This window comes from Pipistrellus hanaki (assembly GCF_964339955.1).
Source record: "Pipistrellus hanaki genome assembly, contig: scaffold_57, whole genome shotgun sequence".
NCBI lineage: Eukaryota > Metazoa > Chordata > Mammalia > Chiroptera > Vespertilionidae > Pipistrellus > Pipistrellus hanaki.
In genome coordinates, this window is record NW_028182277.1 from 310,553 (window position 1) to 330,989 (window position 20,437).

At 35.7% G+C, this 20,437-nt stretch overlaps 1 protein-coding gene across 1 annotated transcript; it reads right to left on the reverse strand.

Moving 5' to 3' along the window:
- Positions 1-144: 144 nt before the first annotated feature.
- LOC311616100 (utrophin-like) lies at positions 145-17,641 on the reverse strand (the record flags this gene model as incomplete). Its single annotated transcript, XM_084907326.1, has 7 exons — positions 145-192; positions 1,843-1,971; positions 6,537-6,686; positions 7,940-8,075; positions 12,241-12,416; positions 14,039-14,177; positions 17,622-17,641. 7 exons carry the CDS (start codon positions 17,639-17,641, stop codon positions 145-147), a joined length of 798 nt encoding a protein of 265 aa, XP_084763452.1.
- Between the last annotated feature and the right edge of the window lie 2,796 nt (positions 17,642-20,437).

The following is a 20,437-nucleotide window of genomic DNA, read 5'->3' on the forward strand; positions in this document are numbered from 1 at the left end:
TTCAAAATAACAAAGGTGATGGGCCACACACTTGTCCTTAAGGAGTTGAATTCTTTTACTTGTAGATGGCTACAATTTAATAAATGCTGGCTACTATTTGCAAATAACCACAGTTCATCTACTCGTGAATTGAGGTAGCTTCTTTCATAGTTTCACTGTCTCTACATTGAGCTTCTGAAAAATGATATTCCCCTGTAAGTTCAAAAGTATAGTAAAATGATCACAAATACATGTTCATTGAGTTAGTGACTCTGAAAATGGTTACAATTCCTAAATGAACCCAAAACTCAGGACCAAAATCATCGTGTTAATAACAAGATGTTTAATCTAGAGTTCTGCATTTATGTGTTACAAGAACAGACCTCGGGGGAACACCAGCACATTTATAATGTGGCTGGGATTATGGCCATTGAAAAGGGAGCTTTTCTAAAATATAAATCATAGTTTATCAACTTCCCAAATTTGGTTATTTGTAAACTAGACATTTTTTTTTGACATGGTCAGGCCTCTCCATATAAACTAAAGATCCAAAGGAGGATGGTGAAGCCTGAAGAGGGGAAGACCATGACCCAGGTGACACAGCCACTGGATTGAGCCTGGTCTGAGCCATTCCCATGCATATATTGCCCAGTCAATAAATAAATATAACATTTCAAAAAGAACTTCCGCTGTGTAATGCCAAAATGATGCGCTGAGAAATGTGATCCAGTGGTATAGCGCCTCAAAATGAATCAAAATCAACAACCCGATCTTGCAGAAGTGAGGAAAACAGTCAGGAAATGTAGGGACTGCCCATTTTCACTGGTTTGAAAGTGATAACATTTTAGCTGGTTTTCTCTGGGCTCTTATAGAAACTCAGTTACTATTTAATAATGCAAGAAGGATCTAAAATGTAATCTAACACAGCTTTCTAATACCGCCAAGTTTTCAGTTCCACACTTTTTTTTTTACTTCGCTGGTTTCAAGACTGAGATTCTCAGTGAGAGAAGACACTCAGCCTGTTGGATCCAGTCAGTAAATGGCACACCATTCCTGGCCGATTCACTAAAATGTCCAAATGATAGCTGTTTCCTGAAAGGATTTTAAATCCTGCTATACCAATGTGACCTTCTTGTGACATAAGATTTATTAGAACCTGATGTTTGAACACGGCTCAGTAGCCTATTCAATTGAAATATCAATCTAAATTCAATTTATATTGGTATAAGCCAATAACTTGAGTTTAAACAGGGACTATTATTTTTTAAGTTTACTTTTGAAATGTCAATAGTCATTGAAAATATAAAGTGAATCTGGATTAAATATTAAAAATAAGTTTCAATACAATTTGTACTCATTGGAATATTAGCACATTTAAAAATTAATAAACATTATTGGAATCACTGAACACATTATTAATACTATAAAATTTAAACACAGTTTCTCCCAGAAGTTAAATTTTAAAATGCACAAGAGAGCCAAAACCGGTTTGGCTCAGAGGATAGAGCGTCGGCCTGCGGACTGAGGGGTCCCGGGTTCGATTCCGGTCAAGGGCATGTACCTTGGTTGCGGGCACATCCCCCGTGGGGGGTGTGCAAGAGGCAGCTGGCCGATGTTTCTCTCTCATCGACGTTTCTAACTCTCTATCCCTCTCAATTCCTCTCTGTGTAAAATCAATAAAATATATATTTAGATAAATAAATAAAATAAAATGCACAAGAGAGAGACACACACAGAGAGAGAGAGAGAGAGAGAGAGAGAGAGAGAGAGAGAGACAGAGAGACAGAGAGACAGAGAGAGAGAGAGAGGGAAGTGGCGGGGCGGGGCTGTCCTCGCCTGAACATCCAGGTTGTTATAAAATACCTTCACAGAAGTCAGCTGCTCGTCCAGCACTTTGGGGTTGTCGGTCTGCTGCTTCTGATCAATTTGTCTGCCAGTTTTGATTACAGTTTCCACTTCAAGTTTCATTTCACATTCAGTTCTTTGGAGTTCCTTAGAAAGAAAACATGACAAATCGCACACATCACAGTGAAAACCCGGTAACTGGAATCATTTCAGAACAAGGCTTATCCAGACTGACAGCTATGGTTTAACTACGGAGATCAAAGGGCTTTCTCTTTGCCCAATTTGGATTCAAGGGATGAGTAAAATAGCATCAAGTTTTCAATAACTTTTTTAAATCAGAGAAGAAAATAAACAAATGGCATTTATATTTGTTTCAAAAAAAACACTCAGATACATATTTTAAGTTTATGAAAGTTTATGAACATTTTCCAAAGGTAAAACGTGAAAATATCAGGACTAAAAACTGGAATGTCTATCATTTTTAAAATCATGACTTTAAAAATCCTAAATGCTATTATTAGAAAAAAAAAAATCTAACTCTGGCTATATTTCTGGCTATTGGAAATTGGAAATACAAAATAATATTTTACTCCAAGGTTATAAAACTGTTGTAAAGTCCAATTCCAATATCATTCACTAGGACTTAAGGTTAAGCATGTATAACACTATATGTTCTGTTTATAGAATTTTAATTTCTGAAATATGTAACCTCCTGTATTTTACATTACATAATATATTAATATTAAAGAGTGAGGTTTTGAGTTGTAGTTTTCTTATTAACTAGTCTTATTAACTAGTTTCATAAACAGTACTGAATAAAATGAAGTTCATCTATAATTTCTGTTCATTGTCATATTTTAGGTCAATGAGATACAGTCAAATTCATTTCCATTATGTCCTAGCAATCAAATGCCTTCAACTTAAAATGTTAAGACATGAAAAAACTATCACAAGAATATATTCCAGATTAACTTTCCAATAGTTGCTGAACTACAGTACCACTAAAACAGGGTTACAACTTAATTTTTTTTTCTTTTCATTCACAAAAGCAAACACAAGAAGATAAAGGGAGATCCAAAATGAGCATAAAAAGCTATATGAAATCCTCAAAATAGTATCTTCAGCTTAATTTCTAAATAGCCTAGATATCCGGAAACTTACCTTAACCTCCATTTATACCAAAGAATATGAAAATTAAGATTATACTTCATACTTAGTATTAAGTTCAGTTGCAAGGTATAAAAGATGAAAGGTAAAAAAAAATATGTGCACACACTAAAGTTAAAGAATTCTGAGATTAGTTGCAAGAAACAGGGCTATAGCCTTTCAAAGTAGAGGCGACACAATAAATAGAATATCGATTCATTTCTATGTAATTTTCTACAAGTAATTAATAGCTTATCTCTTGCCAAGCTAACGATAAGAAAAAAAGTTATTCAGTGACAATGAAAGAGTGAGAACAGATCTGGAACTGGAGTTCAACAAAGAAACTGCAAGGGAAGTTCTATCATCAAAGCCCTGCCTTGCAAACTCATCTTCTACCCTAATTCATTTCATCAAATATATTTCTGTATCTTATGTACCAATGTTAAATATCAAGGTAGTGATTTTCAGTGTACAGCAAACCTTTGACAGATGTGCTACAGAACTTTGATGCATGGAAAATCTATTATCATTAAAAATGTTGTACCTTGTGTCAGAAATAAGTGATGAACTGAGCTGGTCGTATAAGTTGGTACAAAGGCAATACAATCAGGTCTAAGAACCAAGAGGTATATCAAACAAGAACCAAGAGGTATATCAAACCAGCACCAAAGAGAGGTTCGTTGCTGGGAACTTGAAGAATTTTCCAGGATGGCAGAATTTTACTCAATAGCAACACAGCTGTGGGGAGCCCAATGATGTGTGGGTCCTTCCATGATCATTATGAGAGATTAGTCTCAGTTAAAATATTTTAGACTTTAGTGATTTTATTTTTTGTCTTTTAAAGCTTTCAAACAGGCTACCAAACTGTAATATTTTAATTGGAGTGGCAATTACAAAATGTCCCACCCATTATACTAAGGAGACCCATAATGGAAAATGGTAAGTTCTCATAACATAAAGACCTTACCTTTGGGGGGAGGGGAGTGGGGGGGAGTCACTTGTCATACTGTATGATCTCCCTGATATGTAGAGCCTACAAACACCAAACTCACAGAAACAGAGTGGAACTAAGGTTGCCAGGGGTTGAGGAGTGGGTAAAATTGGAAGATGTTGGTTACCAAGAGTACAAACTTCCAGATGTAAGATGATAAGTTCCAGGGACCGAATGTACAGCGGGGCGACTATAGGTAACAACACTATTATACACCTGAAAGCTGCTAAACTTACCTAATGTTTTGTGTCAGTTATAGCTAGAGTTCAGCCTACAATGTTATGAAGTGTTCAAATGATGTTCATTTTTAAAATTACTTAAACTCTTAAAAACCATGTCATTGATTTCTTAAGAGCATTGATATTTGGGTAGAAGTTTTTCCTACTCTTCTTTTTCTCTCATAATACTGTCTGGTCTTGCTGAAGACTACTAAGGTAGGAATGACTACAGCATTTATGGGTTACTTTCATTAAATGAAACACTACACTGCTCTGCACAATGCTTTAAGCATTGAATGAGGTTTCTCTCAGACTGCAATGAATATTTGTTAATTTTTATTTAATTTAAAGAGCAGGGAGGTTAATTAAGAGCAATTAATCAAGAGTATAAGCAATATGTTGTAAATAAAGAAATACATTTTTAAATCTCCCAACAACTCTTTCAGTTTTTATAGTCTCAGGACTATGCCATTCCAGTTCATTCTTAGAAAACTGCATACAATGTATTCCATACAACTTTCAGTAAATAAGGAATAAATCTAAGTTTCAAATACTACAATTTCCATCATTCTTTCACCAGATGAAAAATTTCAGTTCATCTTGCAATGTGAAAAGTGTTACATATATCCCATATAATAAAACCCTAATATACAAATCAATCAAACAGCCGAACAATCGGTCACTATAATGCGCATTGACCACCAGGGGGCAGACTCTCAATGCAGGAGCTGCCCCCTGGTGGTCAGAGCACTTCCACAGAGGGAGCACCACAGAGCGGATACCTATAGCATCCGGCCAAGTGGAAAGAGAAGAGTACCATATAAATAAAGGTGATCTTGTTTCCTAAAGAGAAAGTGTTACCCTACGTGATAGCTCTGCTACCACTGCAGTCTTGCTTAAGACCCTACTCCACCAACATTACTATCAAGAATGCCATCCAGCCTAGCCGTGTGGCTCAGTGGTTGAGCATCATCCTATGAACCAGATCATGGTTCCTTTCCCAGCCAGGGCACATTCCCTGGTCTCAGGGGGCATGCAGGAGTCAGTCATCCAATCAATGATTCTCTCTCATTACTGATGCCTCTCTCTCCCTCCCTCTCCCATCGCCTCTGAAATAAAAAAAATAAATAAAATAAAATAAAAATAATTATAATTAAAAAAAAAGAACGCCATTCAGTCCTTAGCTGTCTTGGCCCTTTGTAACATTTAATGCTGTCACACACCCTCCCTTGAACTCTGAACAGTCTGTATTCCTGACTTTCCTCCCACTCTCTCTGACCTTCTAAGTGTCCTTTATAAGCTCATTCTCATCTGCCCATCCATCAAATGCTAACATTCTAAAGGGTAGGAGTTTTGGTTTCTACCATTGACTCAGGCTTCTCTCCCTGGGTCCTGGTTTCTAATGGTTACATCTACCACACAGAGTTTAAAGATGCCAAGGACTCTCAAAAATATACTTTCAGTCTGGCAATTAGATATTCAGACATGTCCAAATCTAAGTCATCATCTGTCTCCTGAAACCCCCTTTACAGAGTTAATAACTAATTGATCTTTCCAGATCAGCTATCCTGATCTGATAGTGGGTTTTGCTAAGAGGAGTTACTTGACTTCCTGATATCCTAAGAACATCCATCCTAGGATCACTCCATCCATCTCTATAGTTCAGCTATAGTCAGCTTACAAAAGGTAACTTTCTCCTGCTTTACAACCTTTGACAGCTGCCCACTGCTCTCAAAGCGATGAACTGTTCTCAAGACACAGCTTAAATTCCTTGTGATGCATGGTGCGGCCTCCAGGATCTGATGTTTGCCAGCATCACTCATTTGTTACTTCATGCTGAGTCACTTCCAGGACCCAAGTGCATTGTGCTCATTCTCTGTCTCTTCTAGACCATTTCACTTGCTGCTGTTCTCTCTGCAGTGCCCTTTCCCCCACTGTTCATCTTTCCAATTCTTATTCATGCTTTACAAACTAGCTTGGAAATGATCTCCTCTGAAAAGCCATCCAGTTACCCCCTAAGGCCAGGTATATGCCCTACTTTTATATCTCTATGGATCCCTCTATGTTATAATTGCTTAGCTACTTGTCTCCCCACAATAAACTCTTTGGATTAGAAGGAGTGACATACTCTTTGCTGTATTGAAATGGTGACTGGCGTAAAGTGAAAGTTCGATTAAACCCTATTCAGGGAATGAATGACTGCATGGATGAATTAAATATCCCAGAATAGTATTTCCCAAAGTGCTTTTGTTGGAATTCTCTGCACAGTCAGCATTGGTTCTTCTTGGACATTCATAATTCGCCTACGTACAGTAAAATCAGTGAAATTCTACCATGAAGAAATTCTTAATACACACCTTATTCCAAGTGGAATTCACAGTTCTTAAGCTTTCTGACATTTTTTCTCTTTCATGTAAACTCAGACTTTCATCTGAGAGCATTTCCAGTTCAGTTCTATTCAGCCATCTGAGTTTCTCAGCTTGCACGTCCATTTCCTGGTTTAAGTCCTAAAGGTGTCAGAAGAGAGGTATGATTAGAAGTGTGTCATACTAGAGAAAGTTCAAGAACTATATTAGAAACTAACATACTTTGGGTATTTTACAAATGTAAATTTTTAACTTCTTAAGTAGACAATAAACTTCTAAGAAGCCTGAACATATCTCAACAAATTGTAATTGACACGGGAACGACCAACCTCCTGCAATGTGCACTCGGGTGCTCCCTGTCTCATAATAGAGTCATATCCTCTCCTATCTACATTGATAATTTAACATTCTGTTCTTAGATGATGCAAATGATGTCCGTTCCAATGAAAGGCCAAAACAACATAAAAAGGGTTGGATGCATCTCTCTCTACCTCATCTCTACAGATCCTATTGTACTGTCCTGCCCTTTGCAATGGCCCACAAATATTCCAAGAAAATGAATGAAATTTGTAGTTAAAACAGGAACAAGTTTGTTGGCTATTTGATGTCACATTTTGAAAAGAAAACTTAGTAATTGTTTCCCACATAGTATTTTTTTGTTGTTACTAATAGTTTCCAAAATGCCTCAATCTTACTTCTTTAGACAAAATCTCTAGTAGGCATCCTTTTAGGCAAACTTTGATGCATGCCTTTGTGTTCATTCACATACTCACCCAATTTCTTCTTTTATAAAATAAAAATATGGACACAGTATGTTTATGTTCTGCAATAAGTCTTTCAATTCTTAACACAAAAAGATATAAAATTTATGGCTATTTGATTATATTTATTTATATATCCTTACGTATTTTATATGTAGCATAAATAAACAGTTATAAACAACCCTTGTAGGTTGTAGATAAACAGAAAAGATTGTATTAATACAACCATGACCCTGGGTCTCAAGTCACTTAAGAGTTTTCTTGTTTCTACAAAACTCAACTTTATAGCTAGTAATTAGCAATTATCTTCTAAATCCAAAAGCAAAAACTTTACTTCAAAGCAATAATTTATTCTACAATGATAATGTCTACTTAAAGTATCCTAAAAACCTTAGGTCTAATACTGAGACCACACGATTTCTCATTTCTATCAGGGAAGCCTTACCTCTGCAAGAACAAAAGACAGCTGCTCTTTAGAGGGAAAGTCCAAGATATCCCTCTTTAAAGTTCACGACATACACCACAAAGCACAAAGTTTCTTACCTTTTTCTCCTTGTAATATTTTATCTTATTTTTAGTGTAACTGTGCGTGCATCAAAAAACAATTGGCAAATGTAGAGACAAACCACTTACCGTTAATTCTTTGAAATTTTCTTCCAGCTCGGTGGTGGATCTCTTTTGCACAGCATTCTCGGCCTTTGTTAACCAACAGGTAATCTCATCTAGTCTACTCTTATGTTCCATTATTTGCTCATTTTTCCCATATATTCTAAAAGAAGATATTATTGAAAAATATTGGGACAAATTATCCAATTAAGCAGAAAAGCACACATTTGCCTTGCATATCTGTACTAAGTAAGCCGCAAATGAAATGACTCCTGATAATTATTTCAATACGTTTTAATGTGTCAATAATAATGTATACATTCTGCAATGCCAATTATTTGATAATGTAAGAATTCTTCCTTTATTAAATCCAAAAACATTGAAACTAAAGACTGTTATTTTCTCTCATCATGAATATTATATTGAAATTTAATAATAAGAATTTTTTAAGCTAGATCCCACTGTTCAACATAATAGACTTTTTAAGAACCATGAAAAGTGTTTTGATCTAAAAGTATAAGAAAAGGCACATAATTACTCCATAGAGAGAGAAAAACTTCATTACATGAGATATTATTAACATTAGGTGGCAACTATTATTCCACTTTATTCACAGGAAAGAAAGAAAGGATACTGAAAATGGAATTTTTTTACAAGTATTAGAAAATGGAAATCTAGTTGGTTCATTAAAATAAAACTGATATTTAAATATAGCCTAGTCATAAAAAGAAATCTAGAAAATAAAGAAAAGTTTTAAAGGACATAAGGACACAAATAGTTATTATAAATATAAAAAAGAAACTGTCTTAATGAGATCATTTAAATGTTATAAGAATAACATTTATAAGTATATAATCCATGTGTCAGAAGATGAGAGTATGATTAGAACTCATATGACAAACAAGATTATTTATTTTTAAGAAAGGGTTTGAAAGCTATTTAGAGCTTGGGGTGGTATCATTAATTTTATAGCTAATAATGTAAATTATTATGCAATTTTTTAATAAATTACATTGTATCACCATATTTTTATGGCTATAATTTTGTCTTTTCAACCACAAAAAATATATATTCTAAATAAATATATATTTAGTAGAGAATCAGTAATATTTAAAAGAGGGTATTTTAATATTTAAAAAACTAATGAAAGTCACAAGTTTTTAAATTTAAGTATCCATTAGGAGGAAATACTGCTTCAAAATTAAAAACAAAAAAATCAAGAACAGTACTATTGTTAAGACTAAAAATACCAAAACAGGTAATTTACCCTCTGTATCAAAGAGTATTTCACTAAAATAACTACTTTGGAAACACCTAAAATACTATTATAGACTTGCATTTAAAAAAGAAAAAAAAAAGCTGGCATTTAAATGTTTCATGTTTCATAATCATGACTAATTTAGTATTTTGAAAATATACCTATGAAGGAAAATAGCAAGTTATTTCAATACTGCTTATTTGAGTCACAAAATTTTCATCTGTAGACTAGCTAAATATAATCTACATTTTAAACGTTATCCTTATGAATAAAAACAAGCTTTAAATTCATGTTCTAACAGTAGACAACAATTGCTCATTAAGAAATAACACTGTGAGCTGTTGACCTGTGCAGTTATTTAACTACAGGCACTCAATACAAAACAGATTGAAACGTGCGCTTTTTCGATGACTATGATAACAGTACACATCTAAGCTTTTAAAGTGCCAACGTGCCTCTGAGTTAAGATAAATGACTAACTGAAGTGATGTTAAACCATGAATTTATAAAAACAAGCACTTTAGTTAAAATATCAGATGTTGGAGAAGAGGTACGTTATTCTTTTCTTTAAAAAAAAAAAGATTAAAATAAGTAGTGGCTTCAATGTGTTAGTTCTGGAAGCTATAATTAGCACATCTCACAGAGATCGATTTGAAAAAAGCTTTAGAATTTCTGTATTGTTGCTAATATCTACTATGCCAGTGGGTACATCCTTTTCTTTAGAAGACCTGGCAAATAGATAATTTTCAAGCTGGAAAGATTCCCCATGTAAACTCATGGGCATGGCATAGAAGATCCTTAGAACCTCAGCTTCCAATCGTGGCCCTGGTCCCTGAACCTTCGTCTCCCTCTAACCTTGGCAGGTTTCTCCCCTGCCATACTGTTTCATGCCTCCCTCCCACCTTTGCCTGTTCTACTTATTGTCCCTAGAAGGCCCTCCCCAGGCGGAATGTATGGGAAATGGTATAAATGCTTCAAAGCTCTGTTTCAGGATCTTTCCCCTGAGAGGCCTAAATGCCATGGCTCATCACCCCACCTGGCGACAACACTGCATCTTCATCAGAACATAGCATTTTTTCCTTAAAATCTTTTCTTCTTGCCCTAGTCAGTTTGGCTCAGTAGACAGAGCTTCAGCCTGAGGACTGAAGGGTCCTAGGTTCGATTCCAGTCAAGGGCACATGCCCAGGTTGCAGGCTCGAGCCCCAGTAGGGGGCATTGCAGGAAAGATGCTTTTCACAAACACTCTAATTTAATTCTTATGACACTCCTCTACGAAAATATCCCAGTTCTTATTTACAGAGAGAAAACTCAGCTAGAGGTCTGTGGCCTTCCAAAGTTTGTACAGAACTGCACTTGAGAGCATAAGTTAGCATCATCAATAACTTTGTGTGAGACCTTGGACCGCCCCTCTCTGAGCCTCAGTTTGTAAAGCTGTACGAATGGGCCTGCTGGTGGCCTAGAGCAGGCCTGAGGAACTCCCAGCCTCTGGGCACTGTAAGGCCCGAGAAATCATTTTGTCTGGCCCTGCCAAGGCATTAGGGGTGAGTTAATTAAACATTTGACCAAATATAGCAGGCTAATTTTTAAGTTGTTAATTTTGCATGGCCTGTAAATGATGGTATAAATATCCCAATGGCCCTTGGCAGAGGAAAGGCTCCTCAACCCTGTACTAGCAGAGAGTTCGATGGAGTTAAATGGGGCCTGTGTACAAGGTGCCAAACGCTGTCTCCGCTCTGTGGCAAACTCTCAACCAAGACACCCAAACTGCTATTGCTTCTTACCAAAACACACAAAATGATAGATGTTGTTATTCTATAAAAAACAACCAAAGGCCAAACAGTCATACTTGAATATTTTATGTTATAATATAGGCATACCTCACTTTATTGTGTTTCATTTTACTGTGTTTGACAGGAATTGCATTTTCTTACAAATTGAAGGTAAGTCCCTCAAGCCAGCAAAAAGATATGACTCATTGAAGGCTCAGATAATGGTCAGCATTTTTTAGCAATAAAGTATTTTTTAATTAAGGTACATAATGGATTGTTTAGACAAAATGCTATTGCACACTAAATAGGCTACAGTATAGTTTAAACGTAACTTTTAAATGTAGTGGGAAACCCAAAAATATGTGTGGCTTGCTTTATTGTGATGATGGATTTATTATAGTGGTCTGGACCCGAACCCACAATATCTCCAAAGTATGCCTGTATTGGACTTAAGAAGATATTAGGTTGGCCGTTCACAAAATATTAGCATTGTTCTAAAATAATACATCATCTACAGAGTTAAGATTAGCAGGAAAAAGTACCTGGAAACTTTTAGCCTACAATTACCATTAACCCACCCCAAAAAGCTCATTTATAAGACAGAATGTATTAAGCAAATTAGAAATTATCCATTAGTTATTAACCATCTCAGGAAAATAACTTCAAAATAATTTTAAAGCAATATATAGCACATGTATAATGTTGAACTTTATAGTCACTGGAAAACTGTTTACAACCAGAAGGTACCCTAATAAAATCTGGGGCACTGTAACATAATTTAGCATAAGAACAAACAACAATACATCATATGTATCCTGGTACCTGGAAGAGTTGAGGTATTTATTATTTGCCAAGCACCGACACATATATGAGCACAGCACACCCTGTGACTAAGAACGACCTAGCAAGAGGATTACTAATGAAGATCCCAAGGTCCAGTCAGGAAATGAGCAAGTGAGAAGCCTGACCCTGAACCCCGATCTTCAGACCAGAAGTCCAGAGTGTTCTTTCAACTACTTCCAGTTCCTGCCACATGGTCACCGTATCACAATCAACAGTCAGAAATAAAAAGAGCAAGGCAAGTTTCACGTGTATCCTACTGCACAAAAAGTGGGACTTCATGGACAGCCTGAACATTCAGTTAGGAGGAGGGTTCTAAAATGCATAACATGGACAGTGCAGGTCTTAACTGTCAGTAATATCAGGCAACACGAGAACTCTGGACTTCTCTGATTGTATCTTTAAAAGGCCCTGCCCTAAATGTCTATCCTTGTGCCCTTAGCTTAGTGAGGCTCAGTCACCTTGGATGCCGATCCTTCACCTCTGCGATGATCGCAGCCCAACGTTGATTTAGGCGGTCCAGCTTGTCTTTTAAGGCGCTCCCATCCGTGGGGCCGAGTCTCTGGACAACCCCGTCCCAGGAGGCATTGAGGGCTGAAACACCGGGCTGGTGACTGCTGATGCTTTCCTCAAGTGCCTACAACAGAGGACAGCCCAAGATGAATTCTGACACTAAGTTAACATTTCCTGATGCAAGGAATCCCCCAGGTTCCCAGGCATTAATTTACATGCTAGACTCTAGCAGCTAGAGGAACAAAGTCATGGGATACATTATGTTCATGAAAAAGGCACTTAAAAAGATTTTCATTAAATTTCAGTAAGCGCACTACACAAAATCCATTTTGAAATCTCACCCACGCTTGTGGATGTCATACAGTGAAACAGGGTAATAAATAATATAGAGAAAATAGCAGCTGTTTACAACTGAAGCATAAGCATCAATCAGGTTTGATTAAATTGGATTGCTTAACTTTTCCCAAATATGTGCTTGAAAGCATATATCAAAAGGAAAAATAAATCCATATGCCCTTATGTCCTACCACAGATAGGTAAACTGCATTTTCTTGAGACATTGCTTCACTGGTCTCTAAATTTTTAAGCAACAGATTTAAAGAGAATATTTTAAAGTTAAATTTAGTCACTCATCTATATTTCTAAAAATAACATGTATATGAGAAAAAATAAATGTATTTGTTAATGCCTCATGAATCTTCTCCATGAAATACATTTTTAAAATATAATAAAAGAGAAAATATTTTAACAATGGTAAATTGAAATTTTGTTTGCTTTTCGACCATTATGTTTAAAGCCCTATTTTATTAGCAGAACTGATTTTGCTACTGTTATATTTTCCAAGACTGAATTAGACTTACATGAGCAGCTGCCCTGACATAGCTCACGAATAATTTACTTTTATAATAATTATCAAAAATACGAAGTGGCAATAAGTGCTAAGTACAGAAAACAGGGGTGAGGTATGCTGATATCTTTCTGCCTTAGTCTTGGGTACAAAATTTTACGTGTGTCATTTTAAATATATATATATATATATATATATATATATATATATATATATATATTTAAATTTTTAAATGTACTTTTATTGATTTCAGAGAGGGAGGGAAAAGGAGAGAGAGAAAGAAGTACCAATGATGAGAGAGAATCATGGGTTGGCTGCCTCCTGCATGCCCCACACTGGGGACCCAGCCTGCAATCCAGACATGTGCCTTGATTGGGAATCGAACCATGACCTCCTGGTTCATAGATCAACTGAACCACACTGGCTGGGCATAAATATAATTTTTTTCATATTTTTTTTTCATATTAGCCACTAAAGAGTATTTTTAATTAAATTTCACGAAAATTTAATTAAAAATGTAAATAATGTTTCCTAAGCCTTTATGACTGAAAAATAGATTTGGAATAAAATTTGCAGGTTGTAATGCATCTAAAAATTCATATATTTAGCTCTAACTTTTGAAATATATCTTAAATGCCACATACTAAAAGAATATGGCCCAGCCAGTGTGGCTCAGTGGTTCAGCATCGATCTATGAACCAGGAGATCATAGTTCGATTCCTGAACAGGGCACAACCCCAGTGGAGGGCATGGAGGAGGCAGCTGATCAATGATTTTTCTCTCATTAATGATGTTTCTATCTCTCCCTCTCCTCTCCTCTCTGAAATAAAAGAAAAAAGAAGAAGAAAGGAATATGGCAGTTAGTAGCAGATCTGCATCCTGTGATGGAGAGCACTCACCTTCTGGTGGGCCCTGGCTTTCTCACCATCTGGAGCCAAGGCATCAGCCAGTAACTCCTCAGCTTCCGTTGTCCACAAACCAAAGTCATTTATATCACAATGGAACTTTATCCATTCTTCCATAGACCTGTCAACATAACTAGAGGACAAAAATGAACATAAAATAGGTTTCCAAACTTTCCAGGACTGCTTTGAAACATTTTTTTCTAAATAAATTCAAATCTAATTTAAACTGAAAGCTTCAAAAATCAGTGAATTCACAACTCACTGCTCTAAGATCAGTTTTCGTAATGGATTACAGTTAATGATTCCTTTTAGAGAAAGGGGTCGTACCAAGAAACTGGCTCAAGCACCATCCTACCCCCCTTTCTTTCACATACATGCCTGCACACATACGCACACATACTAGGCAGCTTATTACCTGGAAAGACAGCCTTCTTCAGTTTGGAAAATCAAGATGGATTAGCTACAGGCAGTTAACCCACCCAACTTTAAACAATTAACATTTCTAATACCATGAAATGTCAAATATGATTACTCTATTCTTTTAGGGAAAAAATTATGGTGTTTTACTTCTCAGGTAGAACAAAACCCAAAATGCCAAAATACTTCAAAATTTCCTTTCCCTCCCTTATTCTCTGTGTGATGGACTGAATAGTGATCCCAAAACTCATGTGTTGAAGCCCTAACCCCTATAGTGACTATTTGGAGATAGGGCCTTCAGGGAGGTAATTTTTTTAAATGAGGTCTTAAGGGTGGGGCCGTAACCCCACACAACTGGTATCCTAATAAGTCAAGGAAGAGACACCAGAGATATCGTTCACTGTGTCCGAAAAAAGCAGAGAGAAAAAGACATGAAGGACACAGGGAGAAGGTGGCCAACCGCAAGCCAGTAAGAAAGGCCTCAATACAAACTAACCCTGCTGGAGCCTTGATCTTGGAGTTCCAGCCTCCAGAACTGGAAACAATAAATGTATGTTGAGTAAGCCGCCCAGCCTCTGGTGTCTTATTAAGGTAACTCTAGCAAACTAACACCCTCTGTGCAATGACTAATCCATAGTACAGTATGGAAGTGCCTGCAAAGCCCAGGTTAGGCAATGAGACAAAGGACTACTGAGTTGCCCATTTAATCCTCTCTCCTTTAGAAATAAGATAAAGTCAAAGCCCAGTGCTAGTCATATTTAGAATGTATAAAATAAGTATAAAAAAGGATAAGTTTTACTGCAGTCAGATCCTAAACACTTTCCTTCTGCCTTTTCATTTTGTTAAGTGGTGCTGGGAAAGGCTTGGAAGATACCCCTGAGATTTTAATATTAATAAAATTTTTACTCTATATAATAAAAAGATATTACTATTTTAAAAAATAATAAAATAATCCCTGACAACTCTAACTCTAAAATAATGTTTATTTTTCCTTCTCCCATGAACATAATTTTGAAAATGTAGTTAATATTTGTTAAGTGCCCATAGCAAGCAACATTCTATTGGGCATGACAAAATTAAGAGCACTTCAAACAGAATACTATGAAAAAAACATTAAAACAATATTTATCGTCTTCGGTAAAAATGTGCAGTAACTAAATAACAGCCACAATTTCAGCTTTGGGGATGCTGCAATAATAAAGAAAAGATGTTGCTAGAAAGGCACTCCAAAGACACTGAGAATATAAACAGTAAACCAAATAAATCTAAGCAGTATAGCCGTATATTAGAGAAAGAGAGAGAGAGAGAGAGAGAGACAGGAGAGAGAGAGAGAGAGAGAGGAGAGAGAGAGAGAGAGAGAGAGAGAGAGAGAGAGAGAGAGAGAGAGTGAGAGAGAGAGAGAGAAATGTTCAACTAGGAGGCACTAAGTCATCACCTCCTTTCTGATCACGGTCAGTTCATATGGGAGGCAGTATGGAATTGTGAAGGTCTATGGACTTCCAGAGAGTCAAAGGATTCAAAATCCAAGCCTTAATCTAGAAACATACAAATTTGCTTTCTCAAATATTGCAACTGGCATTGATATCTTTCCCCAAAAACATTCACCACCTCAGTTCCTGGTTTCTGATGACGTTACCATTGCCTACCTGGGTCCCTAGGCTTGATACTGAACAGTCAGTATATAGAACCACCCACCTGGAGCCTTAATACAAAACATATTTAAAAATAAAATTCAGGTGGCTTAGCTATTAAATGATCATTTTAAATAAACAAAAATTGTTTTTAAAGGATACATAAATATTTAACTAATATCACACAAAAAGTAATTTGTAAGCATGAAACAAACCAATATCAGGAAGGAAAAAGACTCATAAAGTATAATTATGTAAAATTAAACCCATACATCAAAAAATACCGTTAACAAAATTAGACAGCATATGAAAAGCTGGGACTAAGCAATAAACAAGAAACATGAATAGGTAATATCCTTAATGTAGAAAAAAAAAACTCTTACAAATTAATCAGTAAATAGTAATACCATAATAGAAAACTGAGCAAAGATATGACCTAACAACTGACAGAAGAAATAACACTGGGGCCATTAAACATATGTAAGAATATTGAAATGTCGCTGACAAAGAATTGAAAATCCATTGAGATGCAATCTTCACTATACAATTGGCAGAGGTCTGAAAGAAACAACAAACAACCTTTCCTTGTTAACAAGTGTTCGGTTAACTTTCACATATACTGTTGGCAAGAGTATAATAACCAATCTCATAATGCAGTGCAGAGCCTTAAGATGTTATTACTTTTAACAATTTAATCTTTATCTAATAAACAAGTCTAATTAGATAGAAGTATGCATAAAGGTATACTTAAAACAATATTCTCTAAATGCATACAGATGAATTTAAAAATCCATACAAATAAATATACCAAAAGGCCACTGAAAGATATCTTTTCAAAGATTATATAATCACACATAGGTGATTATAGGCTAAAACAAAACAAAACAAAACAAAACAAAAAAGATGAAGACCATGATGCCTAATTTTTGTGTATATGTCTCTAAAGTTTTCCGATGTACTTTTCTGTGTTAACTTTCTCTTACATGGTACTTTATATTGGGCTATTATTTCACATCTTATTTGCCTTTCTACTATATACCCAGTTACTGCCAAAAATCTCCTCGTGTTTTTTTTTTTTAATTCCACCTATTAATAGGCTTGGTCAAAATCTAGAAAGACGGAGGCTCAAAATCATTTTACTTAACAAGTTAATTTTAAAGAGTTTGTGGTTATATATGGATTCCAATTATCTGTTCCTGTCTCTCACATTAATCATCAACATGTTGGGAAAGTGAACATTAATGAAAACCCTTAAGTTATTTTAAAGAAAATGGAGACTATTTAGATATTTAAAATTAAAGGTGCTTCCTTTAATTATTAAGATATTATGTTGCAAATGATCACCTACCTATATGTAATCTCTTTCCTCTTTCTTTAAGGAACTACACTCAACACAATTTATTAAACAGAGCCTCTTCCAAGGATGTGAAACATACTCTCATTAATCTTAATGTACATGTGACCTTTGTCATGGCTCATGAGCTTATAGTTATTTTTTTAAATTAAAATTTAACTTAATTTACACATACCCTTTACGATCATTATACATCCTGTTGATTCCATTCCAGTTGGAATCCAAATGACAGAGTGTCTCTTGGATCTGAATAGCTTCAGGTCCAGAAGCTTGTGTAGTAACATCTGGTTGTTTCTCGTGAATGACTGTGATCTGCTCTCCGAGCTTGTCCAGTTGGACTTTGATATTCTACAAATATATTGCCAAACATTAACAAGATCCAGCAAAAAGGTAAAAAAGAATGAAATCACAGATGAAAAATGTATATGGTATAATACTTACTTAATAGATAATGAAATATAATAATATTTACTAATCAAAACTGGAAACTTAAAAAAAATAATAATAATAATACCCGGTATTGACCAAAGCGTAAAGAACACTACATGATATCCCAATGGTGAGAGAAAAAAAGATCCTAGCACATGTCCCATGTGGCATTTGTCCAGAAATAAAAAAATTCTATAACATTCTGTACAGGTAATGAAGTGCTTAAGCTAAAATCATTTATGTTTTCATATATTTAAAATGCTAGTTTAAATGACAGAAATGAGCTGTCAATCAAAGCCATCAACTCTTATCAGCAATTTTATTGTGACCTCATATCCTAGATAATAAAAGGCTAATATGCAAATTGACCAAACAGTAGAATGACCAGTCGCTATGATGTGCACTGACCACCAAGGGGCAGACCCTCAATGCAGGAACTGCCCTCTGGTGGTCACTGTGCTCCCACAGGGGAAGTGCTGCTAAGCCAGAGCCCTGAGCCAGGCTCATGGCTGGAAGTGCAGCAGCAGTGGCGGGTGGCAGGAGCCTAAGGATGTCCGAGGGCTCCCACACTGTGAGGGGGCGCAGGCTGGCTGAGGTACCACCTCTAAGTGCACAATTTAATGCAGTAGGCCTCTAGCATAAGTATAATCAGATTATATGAACAAGCCTTAATGATACTTAATAGTTTTGTGAATTAACTGAAAACTTCTAGATCCCTAATTAACTTACAATCAATATCCCATCCCAGACCCCAACCATTGGCCAATATCAAATCATGATAGGTGACAAGATTAATGCTGACATTTCATATCCAACTGGCAGTCCAGTTTATAAGAAGGCAATATGTTTTGTGCAGGTGTTTGATTCACATAGGGGAAATAATGAACAACATAAACTGAGGAACAAAAACAGACCCTGAGACAGGGAAGCATCGATCACACTGTCAAACCTCAGAGGGAAGGTAGGAGAGGGTTGGGGTAAGGGGAAGAGATCAACCAAAAGACTTGTGTGCATGCATGTAAGCCTAACCAGTGGTCACGGACAACAGGGTGGGTGGGGGCATAGTTGGGAAGGGGTTTGGGATGGAAATGGGGAATGAGGACAAATATGTGATACTTTAATCAATATAGAAATTTTTTAGAAGTTTTTAAATCAAAAAAAAGTCTCTGAGGATGGAAAAAGTAACTGCATACTAAAAATCCACATCTACTTTTAAAAATTAAATTTTTATAATATTTCTTTGGTAAATACAGGAAAGGTTTATTGTTCATACACATTATTAAATCTTTGGTCCAAGATTTAAAAGCTACAGATCATCTAGGTAGGCACAATGACAAATTCCTTGCATTATTTCTACATTAACTGCAGCGATTCAAAGGCCCTGCCTGGAGATTTACCTTCAGAACATTTTCCTGAACAGATAAGTCTGTATACAGGTGACTGGTTAGCTCGGGAGCATTAAGTGATAACTCAGCATCGTCCATAGAACGGAAAAGCTTGGTAATCTCAACCAAATACTCTTGAGAAATAAGTGAGGCTTTAATTCCAGAAGCTAGTTGGCCTCTTCTCCTCTGTTGAATGGGAATTTCCTGTAAAATCATTAAAAATAACAATGTATATCTCTTAAAATATCCCCACAATTAACCGGGAAAAAAGCACAAGATTATTTTGTGGAAAAGTACAATACTTGGAACCAAATTTTTTAAAACTGTATTTTGATTTTTTATATTTTTGCCCTGCTTTGCTATGCAAACCCTTATCAATCTCTATTCTAATTTTCGTCTGCAGCCTAATCTTAAACAGATATGTTTCGCTTTAGGACCAATGCCACCGAAACTCATTTAGCAAACAGGAAAGCATAACAGGTTCTTTCCTGAGTTACTGAGGACAGGAAAACATGCTGCAAATCATAAACTTCCATATGAAATGAAACATTTTAATATCATTATTATTTCACCATTTTTTAAATCTCACAATTATATTTAAGACCTCAGGGCCTCACTGTTAAAAAATGTAACTAAGTTAAATAAGTATTGATAACATAACAAGAAATTTAATTGGGTTTTGATTAAAATAACATACAGTAATTCAATATACAATCTTGACGCTGGAGAACAATATTATAGAACATGAATATCCTACATAAAACAATAAAAGGCCCTAAGACCCTAACTTCAGAGAAAACTAAGCTAAACTGAGTGGACTACTTATCTGCCCTAATAATTCTATTTTCTGTGTCCTCTAATCAGAACTTTCAAAATAACAAAGGTGATGGGCCACACACTTGTCCTTAAGGAGTTGAATTCTTTTACTTGTAGATGGCTACAATTTAATAAATGCTGGCTACTATTTGCAAATAACCACAGTTCATCTACTCGTGAATTGAGGTAGCTTCTTTCATAGTTTCACTGTCTCTACATTGAGCTTCTGAAAAATGATATTCCCCTGTAAGTTCAAAAGTATAGTAAAATGATCACAAATACATGTTCATTGAGTTAGTGACTCTGAAAATGGTTACAATTCCTAAATGAACCCAAAACTCAAGACCAAAATCATCGTGTT